The sequence below is a fragment of the Phyllostomus hastatus genome, unplaced genomic scaffold (assembly GCF_019186645.2).
Source record: "Phyllostomus hastatus isolate PE091 unplaced genomic scaffold, TTU_PhHast_1.1 phas_scaffold_216, whole genome shotgun sequence".
In the NCBI taxonomy this organism is placed as follows: Eukaryota; Metazoa; Chordata; class Mammalia; order Chiroptera; family Phyllostomidae; genus Phyllostomus; species Phyllostomus hastatus.
The window spans coordinates 16,292,037-16,303,109 of NW_025334018.1; the positions used below are offsets into that span (position 1 = coordinate 16,292,037).

The 11,073-nt window shown below is 61.4% G+C and overlaps 1 protein-coding gene across 6 annotated transcripts; it reads right to left on the reverse strand.

Annotated features, from left to right (window-relative positions):
- Positions 1–979: 979 nt before the first annotated feature.
- On the reverse strand, positions 980–9,846 carry ATXN7L2 (ataxin 7 like 2). 6 transcript variants are annotated; one of them, XM_045816614.1, is made up of 13 exons: positions 9,641–9,836; positions 8,881–8,947; positions 7,670–7,735; positions 7,207–7,311; positions 6,611–6,821; positions 6,031–6,221; positions 5,349–5,431; positions 4,724–4,989; positions 3,686–3,884; positions 3,421–3,542; positions 2,139–2,934; positions 1,747–1,811; positions 992–1,122 (listed from the first exon to the last, which is right to left on the reverse strand). In XM_045816614.1, the coding sequence occupies exons 1-12, from the start codon at positions 9,701–9,703 to the stop codon at positions 1,755–1,757; spliced, it is 2,226 nt and encodes a 741-aa protein (XP_045672570.1). In that variant the 5' UTR covers positions 9,704–9,836; the 3' UTR covers positions 992–1,122; positions 1,747–1,754. The 6 variants fall into 6 exon arrangements, with proteins under 6 accessions (XP_045672569.1, XP_045672570.1, XP_045672567.1 ...); XM_045816611.1 differs by having other exon boundaries at positions 6,031–6,317; XM_045816613.1 differs by lacking the exon at positions 1,747–1,811 and having other exon boundaries at positions 980–1,122; positions 6,031–6,317.
- Between the last annotated feature and the right edge of the window lie 1,227 nt (positions 9,847–11,073).

An 11,073-nucleotide genomic window follows, 5' to 3' on the forward strand; every position in this document is an offset into this window, starting at 1 on the left:
CCCATGTTTTCAGCAGTTTTCCAGGACACTGGATTTCCCTGGCTGCCCATTCTCTCCTACCATCCCTTTACAAGGGAAGAAGACTCCTCCTCCTTGACTTAAAGCAAGGAAATGAAAAGGAAAGACAAGGGAAAAAACAGTGCTGCGACTAAGTGAATCAGGTTTGAAGACCAACAGCCTGATGCTCTGTCTGCACAGTTGTCCCCAGTGCGATAAACGGAAGAACGAGGGCACTCCCAGCCCCTGCTGCCTCCACACCATCTGCTCAGCCCTGGGGAGCCAGGCGATTGATCCTAAGGGAGCAGAGCCTCCACACCCAGGGAGCTCTGAAAGGGATCAGACTCTTTGTGACTCCAAAAAAGTGTGGTTCAGCTCAAGGAGGCCTAGCAAGGACAGGCTATACCCCTTCCTTCACGGCAAACCCTCAGGCTAGGGAAGGGACAGACCAAAACAGGCAGGGACATTCTGAGAATAGTTACAAACTCAATTCAATTCCCTGTGGTGGTGGAGAAGCGGCAGGAGCAGCTGAAGAAACGAAGCAACAATTCAGAGCTGTGATGGGGGCCCGGGGTTGCCGAGAGACCATAAAAGGGCCACAGGCTGACTCCCACAGACCCTCTGGGCAACTATCCAAGAACAAAACCAGGGGCGAGGCTCCCTCCCGGTGAAGCTCCCTTCCCACGGGGACTGGAGTCTGCTCTGGAGTCGCGATTCTGGGGAAGCACCGCTCACCGACAGCCATGCCTCATCACCCTGTCTGGAAAGACCACTCTCCAGTTATGCAAATACCAGCCATTTCCACAGTGTTTCAAGGGACAAAGAAAGGGACCTGGAGTCAGGCTGTCTATCATCTCCGTCTCCTGGGGTGCGGTTGGGGACAGTAAGGACACTCATTTTGTTACATGTTTTTTCTTCCTTCCTTTCCTATGTTTCTGTTTTTATATTTCCTTAGCAGCAACAGAACAGGGAGACAGTCTTGAGGTATTTTAAAGATTTTTTTCTTAAAAAAAATAATATAAAGTTATAAAAAGCGGCAGCAGCCTGGGGCCTGGATCTGGAGGGGAGGAGGTGCTGGCGGCTCCATCGAAGTGGGCAGGCACTTTCTCGTTAATGGGCTTTTGACTGCAGGAAGACAAGAGGCGAGAGACAGGGTCAGGCTGGGGGGCCAGTCCGCCTCCCTAGTGACCTGTGTGGACCCCAAGAGCTGAGGCTTGATTTCATCCTGCCGGCCTGGTGAGCAAAGCTGGGCAAGGGGGCAGATGAAAGCCGGCCCCGCAGGGGTGGCCTGGTGAGCACTCACGCACGTGTGTGCACACTCACGCTCAGGCCCCGGGCAGCAGTCACACCCGCTGCTCTCCTATGGGTGCCAGAGGTGCAGGTAGGTGTTTGGCCCAGGCCTAACCCAGGGGCGCATCCCCCCTGCCCGCCCCCAGTAACAGCCTCAGGGCTGAGACCTCACGGACAGCACCTAGCCTACTGTTCCAGGCTGACATCAACAGAGGCCCCCAAATCTGGCTGCTGGCCTCGCCAGAAACCCTGGAGAACTTGCCTGGCACCCACACACCTGGAAGTGGGGACCTGTGCAAGGTGGGCACGCACACATTTCTGCGCCTTGAGGTGGGTCCCTGCCCTTCCATGCCCCGATGCCCAGGGGCAAAGCCAATGAGCAAGACCGGCCCCCCCGCCCTGCTGCACAGCATGCCAGGCCACAGCTCAGGGACCCTCGCTCAACCCCACGGCCCAAACCTTTCTTCTCAGAGTTCATGAAGTCCAACTTCCTTTCCTTCAGGGGACAGAGGTAGCTCCAGTTCCTGGAGTGAGGGCCACAGCCAATTCAGAAAGTGGCCCTTTGATTAAAGCAAAGGCGGGGGAGGGGCAGCAGAGGCAGTATCTCCCCCCCACCAAGGGGGAGGGCTGGAGAGAGCAGAAGGCCCGACAAGCAAAAGCCCGTGTCACCTTGCGAGAGCTGAACCCCTCTCCCTAAAGATGGCCCAGGAACTCTCTCAGCCTCCCCTTCCTCCCCTCTCTGAACAAACGCTGACTCAGCACCCTGCCTGTGTCGGGTTCCCAGAGGACACCCCACCCTCGGCCATCCTGACCCTCGCCTGCCCGCGCTCTCTGGGGAGCTGGGCGGGTACCTTCAGTGCAGAACACTTCTCCTCAAAGGCCAGGGCCGGACCCGGCTTCTTGCGGCGCACGGGGCAGGCCCCGTCGGCTGGGGCGCCGGCCGGGCAGTGCTTGGCCTTCACTGGCCGGCAGTACGTGGCCAGGTTTTTCCGCTTCTTGGCTACCTCCTCCTCCGAGAGGCAGTTGGTCGGCAGGGCCTTGGCTGGGTGTCCAGCCGCTCCCCGGCTGTCCAGCTGAGCAGCCTTGACCGCTGTGGGAGGCTGATGAGGGGAGCCCCGGCAGTCCGGGGGCCCTGCCCGCTTCACTCGGGGCCCCACCGTCCCGTTGAGCCCCATGCCCAGGGCCGTTTTCGTCTTGGCAGAGAGGCCCCGGCAGCCAGAGGGCTTGCCTTTTGCCGTGGGCTCCAGGATGCAGGTCCGTTTGAAACCGGTGGGGCCGGGGGATAGCTTCCGCTTGCGGGAGGGGGCCTCCACCTCGGCCCCAGCCTTGCCTTTGGCCGACTTGCTGGCCTTCGAAGGCGGGAGCTTGCTGAAGGACGGGGAGGGCGTGTTGGCGGGCAGAGGAGAGGTGATGGCCTGGCTCCCGCCCGTACACTCCGCCTGGCTGCAGGCGGCCGCCACACTGGGGGAGCCCGCGGGGTAGCTGGGGACAAGGCTGTCCTTGGTGGGGGGCACAGAGGCTGGGCAGGCAGGTCTGGGGGGTGGGCCTGGAAGGCGGGGGCAGCTGCCGGTAGAAGGAGGGCTCAGGGGAGCAGAGAGCGGGGAGCTGGCAAGGTGGGACGGAGGCTCAGCGGCCGGTGGGATCTTCCTGCAGCAAAAAGAGGGCGTCACTGTTATGTCAAACAAACAAGAGAGCCTCTCCACCAACGCGCACACCAGTGACTCTGCCCCACCTAGAAACGGCCCAGAGCCCCGGCAGTGCTGCCATCTGCTGGTAGACACTGGAAGTGAGCGTTAGGAGAAGGTACAGGGAGAGATTGCTAGCAGGAATGAATTAGCATAGAGACCCATTTAATAACCTCCTTTTACATGTTTGGACTTCCCCTACTGCTAGTCACCCAAAAGGTACTGGAGGTGATGGATAAGAGCGGGGAGTCGCTCCCAGACCACCATTCCTGTCCGCCCTTAGCCCGGCACTGGGCTGCCAGGTTTCCCCACCTCCTCTTCCTTCTGGCCGGGGTCTTGCTGGCAAGCAGCCAAGCCACATCTATGGGTATGTGTGAAGCACTAGGGCTTCTGAGGCCCGAGTATGCCTGGGGCCTGGGGAGGGAAGCCCTGCGCCCGAGAGACTCACTTCCACATGTGGGAGCTGAGGTGCCTCTCCAGCATGGAGCTCAGCGCCGAGCAGAACCGGTCCAGCCGGCGGCTGAACACGTAGCACCCTGGACTCACCAGCCGGCTCCCGAAGGTGCAGAACTGGAGACAGAAGGGAGGTACATGGTCGGCGGGCCTGAGATACAGGGAGGGCACCCACACGCAGGATCTGACCCCGCCACGTGGCGGGGAGGGAGGGCTGGGCCGCTCCCCCACCCTGGGTCCCCACCTCCCCAGGTCCTTACCGCCTGTGGCCTGGGGGGCCGGGACGCATAATGGCAGTCAGGGGGGAGGTGGAGGTCATCAGATGTCCCCTCCTCCTCACTCTCCTCGCTGGAGGCCTGGGCCCCACCCCGGGGCAGGGGGAAGGGGAACAGGCCTGGGTCCCCATCACCACCACAGGGGCCTGCATCATCCAACTCACTCTCAGAGGAGGCCCGGGACCTGGAAGGGCCAAAGGGGATGTGAGGGCGGTGTGACGGGGAGTGGGCCAGGGTGGGGCTGTCCCTGCACCGCCAGGCTCAAAAAGCCAGCAGACGCCCTGCCGGGCCAGCAGACAAAGAGGAAGGGAGGACAGGAAGGGAGGGAACAGCCGAGGGAGCTCACGGTGTAAGAACCAGAAAGATCCGGGGCCACAGCTCCCCGGGAAGCCGCTCTGCAGCCCCTCCACTGCCCAGGCCCTGCCCCCCAGGGAGGCAGTTTACTCCACATTCGCCTCCTCCAGGAAGTCTTCTGAATTTAATCGCACCAACCCTGGTCCGCCCGGTCACGCCTCTCAACCCCCTCTGGCATCAAACATCCCCATGAGCCTGCCCGGCAGCCGAGCCCATGCCTCAGGTCTGCCCCTGGAGTGACCGGCAGAGATGCGTGTGAGTCTCCTCCGGCGAGGCGGGCTCTCCCCGGGGACCGGTGCAGCCTCTGCACCCGAAGCGGCCAGTGAATCAATACACAGTAGGACGCCTCGCCCAGGACCCCGAGCCTTTGGGCTCCCTGACCCTTTCGGCTCCCCAGTTCCGAGGTTCGGCCTGTCGGGAGCAGCTGGGAAAACGCCTTCACCATGGGTGTTGGGACTGGCACGCTACAGAGGCCGGGGCACCGTGGCGTGCTCGGTTAGAAGCAGGGAGTCACCTACTTCCGCCCCCACTGGGGCCCCAGGTCTCCCCTGCCTCTCTGGGTAGAGTGAACAGCATCTCGCAGTGCACTTCCTGGGCCTGTCTCCAGGGGTCCCTGATGACAGGGGGCCAAGTGCCCCCGAGCGAGACGGGGCTGGACCCTGGACGTACCTGGGCAGTGCACAGTACGAGTAGGTCTGCTTGGCACGAGCAGAGAAGGTGCTGCTGGGAGTGGATGCCGCCGCCACCGCCGCTGCCGCCCCAGGGGCTGAGGAGAGGGGCTCCTGGGTGGGGCGCTCGAGGGCTGGCTCCTTGCGCCCTGGGCTCTTCTCCTTGGGGGACTCCCCTTTACGGGAGTTGGCCTTCAGCTCTGCCACGAGCACGTCGAAGTCCTTAGCCCGGCCCTGGACCTCCCGGCGCTGGTGCACCGAGTGGATCTAGAACACAGCAGGATGGAGGGGTGGGGAAGGGGTGTGAGCTGAGCAGGGGTGAGGGGCAGCGGTGTGCTCTGGCCTGGGCAAGCGGAGAGAGAGGGGGTGTGAGTGTGTTTGCGGGTGTGTCTGCGTGTCTTCGTTTCACTCCCCCGCAGGCCAGAACCCTCCTCTGGGACGCCGGGATGCCCTGCCTGCTACCCCCACCCCGGGGCCCACCGTGGGCAGCCTCCCCTCCCCTGGTCCGGGCTTCACCCCACCCCTGGAGCTGGATGGTGGAGACCATCTCAGTTCCTCTCCCGGCCCAGGGCCCATGTCCCACGTCCGTGCTGTCCTCCCTCGCTGTGCGGTGGGGGAGGGGTTACCTTGCACGTCAGAAGGCGGGTGCAGATCTTCTTGGTCTCTGGGTTTATCACCCCACACTGCCTGTTGAGGTCGCACTCCTTCCCTATCGGGAAAGTGGTCCCCGTGAGCCCCCAGGCCATTTCCAGGGAAGGCAAGCTGGGCCTGAGGTGAAGGGCCGCCCCCTACTCTGCCCCCCCCCCCCCAGTCTGAGGCTGCAGGCTCCCCCTTCCAGAGAAACGTCTCTGGGCGTCAGCCGCTCTTTGCTGGGCACAAGAACCATCCCTGTCCCCATTCCCAGCCTAGGCCCTCCTTCTGGGGGCTCCAAGCCCAAAACAGGGCAACACGTATCAAAGCACAGACGCAGCCCCAGGCATCCAGGAGGCCAGGGAAACCAGCTGGGGGAAGGGCTCGTGCCCTGGGCATCGGTGAGAGAAGATGCAGGTCACCGGCCCAGGTGAGGAGGGCCGATTTCACCTGCTCGGGCACAGGCTCCCTCAGCCTTGATCAGGAGACCTAGGCTGGAGTCCCCAGAGAGCAGGCAGGCCAAAAGTGTCCACGTCAAGGGGTGGCCTGGGGCTCCTGTACCCTGGCAAGCAGTGACAGCCAGGCCCCCTCCTTCCTGCCCTCCTCTGCATCAGGTGCAGGGACAGAGCGAAGAGTCCCCACTCTACCTTCCTGACCCCCAAGACCACAGCTACTCACGAGCCATCTTCCGGTGGGTTTTGGGGGGCAGCCTGGCCCCACCAGGCTCCTTCTCAGGAGGGCTGCCTTCGGCCCAGTGACTGGGGCCCTCGCTGGGGGTTATCTTGATGTTCTCTCTGCCAGGAGGTTCTTTAGAAGGGGGCGCCATGGGGGGTTTTCCAGGGGCGTCCTTGGCGAGGCTGCCTGGCTGGCTGAGGAAAGCAGAGGGCGGGGCCACCCTGACTCCGTGTCCATCGGGCTTCGGGAGATTGGACATCTTCTCCAGATTCACCACAGGCACGAAAAGGCTACACATGGAGAGAGGGCGTGGACTGGGGGCAGGGAGGCGGGGCCTGGGGCCTGGGCTGTAGCCCAGGGCCATCTCCTTCCCAGCCCTGGAGCTTGGGTGGGCTCCAGCAGGAGTGCAGAACGTGGGGGACGGGGACCCCGTACTCCCTGGGGTGCACGGAAGGGGGCTGCAGAGGGAGCTGGCCGCCTCCTGCTGTGGGCAGCGCCCATCGCCCCTTGGCTGCCTCCGCCTGTCAACCCCTCCCTGGGCTGGGGTCAGGGCCGCTCTCGGGAGTCTCCAGCCTCTCCTTACCAGAGGTTGTCCTTCTGGGTCTTCTCAGGAGGTTGGTGGCCACGGCTCCGGGACCCCTGGCCCTTCTCCCTGGAGGAGGTTTTGGTGGAACCTGGGGCCCTACAAGCTGGGCCCTGCCCATTCACTACATGGCATTTCTGAGAGCTGGCAGGGGCTGGAGGTGGGGGTGGGGCCCGGGCGTAAAGCTTGCTGAGGGGCCCGTGTCTTCTTTCTGTCACCAGGAGGCGGAGAGAGTAATCCAGGTGAGTGACCAACTGCCTCCTTCCCAACCTGCTAACCCTGTGCGCAGACTCACCACAGAGAATCTGGTGGAGATTTCAAATGTGCCTCCTTCCCCTCGGAATCTGAGCTTTCAAGACTCAGAATTCTAGGACCCAGCTTCCTGAACCTCTTAGCTCCTCCACTCCACCAGAACTGCTGGAAGTTTGCTCACACGGTCACCCCAACCTGCCACAATTCTCCGAAACCACCACCCACCCCCAGGACTTTCCTATCCCCAAGGCCTTCCTTCATCACACACTTGACCTCCCAGACGGCCAAATTCCGAGCTCCGCTGCCCCCTGCCCCCTCCGTCTCCTCCTTAGGGCTCCCCTCACCGCAGTGCTTCTGGAAAGCTTGAGGCTTCACCACTTGGCTGCAGTGGTTACATACAACCAAGTAGAAGTCGTCATGGGCAGGGCAGTGCCCGAAGATGGACATGTCTGCAATGAAGAAGCCCTGATCACTGGGGCTGGGCACCCCAGGGTCCCCCTGGGAGATCGGCCAGCACTCCCACCCCGCCACTGAGGGGACGCTTCCCTTCCCTGCTGACGTGACAGGCTTTATGCTGGAGGCGCCCAACTTCCAGAGTTCAACCTGACCAGTCCCTGAAAGCTCGGGCTTTCAGATGAGTGGGCATCAACTCCCTGCGATTAGGGTCTTCTACAACAGGTCACAGCAGCCAGGTGAATGGATGGATTCAGACCTGTCCAGTCAAACGGCCACCTCCTGGGATGTGGTGGCAGAGTGGAAGGGGTCCTGACTGCCCTGGCCCCAGCCCTGGTGGGTACCGACGCTCACCTTCTTTAATGAGGGTCATGGCATCCAGCTTCTTCGTGCTTTTGTTAGTCTCCTCCAGCTCGGCCCCTGGAGGAGAGAGACGGCTCAGGAGGGGCACCCCCTGCCCAGAAGGCCTGTCTCCCACTCACCAGCGCCTGCAGCCCGCAGCCAGGCAGTAGGAAGCCCACACTCCCTGAGCTCCTGATGCTCAGGACCACTCGGAGAGTATTCAGTGGATCCTTCTCCAGGGCCCTTCTTCCTCCATCTGTTGCCTCTGGAAGGAGCTAGTCCCATTGGGAGGGATCCAGTCACCTTTCTTACAGACTCCTGATGCCAAGGTGAGGTTCAGGGTTCCACTGCCGGCTAGCTGAGTGATGGCAGGTAAACAGCTTTTTGGGCCTGCTTCCTCAGTTAAATGGGAAACAGTGCTTAACATATTTTACTAGAGATCCCAGAGTCCCTTCTTGAGATTCCTCACATGGGTCCTTTCTGCTACTCAGCGGCATCCCAGACGGAAACTCTCCCAGGTCCGTATCCCCATGAACTCTATTTTGCTCCACCTGGGTTACCGCGGCATTGTCAAAGTTATACCCAGCTTCTCGGGTCCTACGTTGGTATGACAGCCACAGAGCAGAGAAACTGAGGGGTTGGGGCCCTCTGGCATCTTCAAAGTCCCCTTGGTCAGTGATACAAGCCCCTGCGCTCTTTAGGGGGTTTTGGGCAAGGGTTGCCCTGGTTCCTCTCAGTGTCTCGATGGATGACCAAAACACCACAGCTGTGCAAAACAGCTCCTTTCCCATCCCCCTACCTTACTCCCCTCCCCTCCCTCCTCTATGCCCCCTCCCTGTCCCTTGGAAAAAAAATCAATTCTGAGTCACCAAACCCGTCTGATTCTGATTCCATTTCCGGTTCTCAATGCACCCAGACCCTGACAATGGCCCCATCCTTGCCCACCCAGCATGGGGTGGCCTGGGCTACCACTTAGATCTGCTTCAGCTGCCCACTAACAGATTTGCCCCTTTCTGGGCTGAGAAGACTGCTGACAGTCTTATATAATCTCCAGACGGAAGGAGTGGTGGGTTAGGCATGCAAGAGACAAGGGGCAGCTCCCATCTCAGGTCAGTTAAAACGCAGTGATGGACAGAACCGAGCTGGGAGTCGGATGTCTCAGAGGAGAACAAGTGTCATCAAGAGACTGCAGGGAGCCGTCCTCCTCCTCCACCTCTTCTTACTTGCAAACTTCTTCAGGGGCGTGATGCTTGCTGTCACCCCAAAGGCCACGACGAGGCCAGGTGCCCCCTGGGGCCCAGGAGACAAAGATCAGGAGAAGGGGGCTGTCAGCCTGATCACCAAAGGCACTCGCGGGCCTGGAGAAGGTGGGGTTCAGGGGAGAGAGCCAAGAGGCAGGGCAAGAGGCCCGGGAAAGGACGGTGGGTTGGAGGTATGGATGATGGACAGAAGGAGGCAGAAAGGGAGGATGGATGGAGGGACAGACCGACGAACTAACGCGGAGGAGGCTGGGGTCCAGCAGCACCGCAGCCAGCAGGCAAAAGCCGAAAAGGAGCAGAAGGTGTGGGGCAGAAGGCGAAGGAACAAGGGGGGCTGGGAGGAGGGCACAGAAGTGGGGTGCGTGGGAAACACGTGGAGAGGACTGTGGCGGATGGGGAAAGCCCGAGGCAGGTTTAGGAGGGGCGGAAGCTGGAAGACAGCAAGCAAAGAGGAAGATAAAAGCAAGTACATGTGGGGACAGGTATTGGGCACCGGCAGAGGCAGAGGTGGGTAGGGTGGGCTGCGGGCGGTGAGCCGGCGCTAGGACCCGGAGGCGCGAAGGAGGGGAGCGGGCGGGCACTAGGACCCGGCGGGTCCTTTGTTTGGGGGGCCGGGGAGCCGGACGGCGGCTCCTGTCGGCAGCTCCCCTCTGCTGGAGGGGACCCGGAGTGGGGGAGGGGAGACAGTGATGGGGTCCCCGGACTCTAGGGGAGCTTCACTCACCATCGGCCGCGGGCAGGTCGGCCCGTTCCACCCACGAGCTCCAGCTCTGTCCCGCGAAGTCATCGAGACTCGGCAGCCGCCGCTCCAGAGCGGCCATTGCTGCCGCCGCGCGTTCACGCACCGCCATCACCGCCGCGGACGCGCGCCCGCCCCGGCGCCGCCGCCGCGCGGCCCCCTCCCCCAGCCCCGCCGCGGGCACGCCTCGCCTCTCCCTCCCACCTTTCCAGCTCACTCTTTGCACAAGCGCAGCACAGGTCGCTTGTCCCTCACCCTCCCTCCCTCATAGCCTTCTGGGAAATGTAGTCTTGGAGGAGGTGCTGTTGCCTACCGATCTTACAGCGAGAGCCCCTCCGAAATGCACAATTACGGGGGGAAAAAGAGACCAAAGCCCCAGAACTCCCTTTCCTAACCCTTGTGTACAACACATTCTTTCTGCTCCCAGCCCACTCTCTCAAGTTCGCCGCGAAAACGCCCCAGCCCCTCTGAGTCGTGCCTCCGCCAACCGGCTGGCGCCCCTTGCAGGGCTGGCGGCTACGAAGCGACTTTGCTCCCCCGGAGATGGAATAGGGTAGGTGCGAGGAGGTGGGCGCGGTGAATCAGAAGGGCAAGGGGAGGGAGTCTGTAGGATCTATTGAAGGACATAGGGGTTGGAATGGGGGAGGGTCCTCGGCTCCCGTGTTGTGCCTCCTCTGCGGGAACCCCACGCTGCCCTGATGAAGAGCAGAGGGTTGGAGTGGCGTTGTCCGTGTTTGGGAGGACCTAGCTGAGCTGAGCGAGATCACCTGTCAGGATGACACAAGGCTATCTGCGAGCCAGGGCCAGCCCCGGAACTGGGTTTGCAGCATCTCTGCTGATCGTCTCTCTCCTCCTGAGCACTGCGATCGATCCCCTGTTCTGCCTCTTCCCAAACCCCGGCTGGACCCAGACTCCATCCATCACTTTGGCTTCTTTTCCTAATGAATATTTTCTCTGCTCGAAGGGGGTGCTTCGGCACGGGGAGATTTCTCATCAGATCTGTCATTTTCCTTGCTAAGGCCTGGAAAACACCTTAATCATCCACCTCTTTCCTCTTCTCAGCTGATAACATTTCTTCCCACCCTCACACGATCGAGAGACAAAAGCCCACTCCTCCCCATCACATCAGAAGAGAGATACTAGTCCTCTTTTCCCTCCTTAACCCCTCACATGTCACCTCATACTCATTCCTGCACCCGAGGAGGAACCCAGTTGGAGGCAAACCGATCCAAGTCTGTGCCTACAAAACCTCGGATTTCTTCTCCCTTTCCCCTTGAGGATGATCTCTGAGGGCAGGGATTCTTGACCTGAGAACCTAGGGGGTCCAGGGACCTGGTGACATTGAATGTCGTGTTGTGCCCAGGCGTGTTTTTCTAGGGACTGTAAACGTACCACGTGACGGTCAGAAGGGGGGAGAG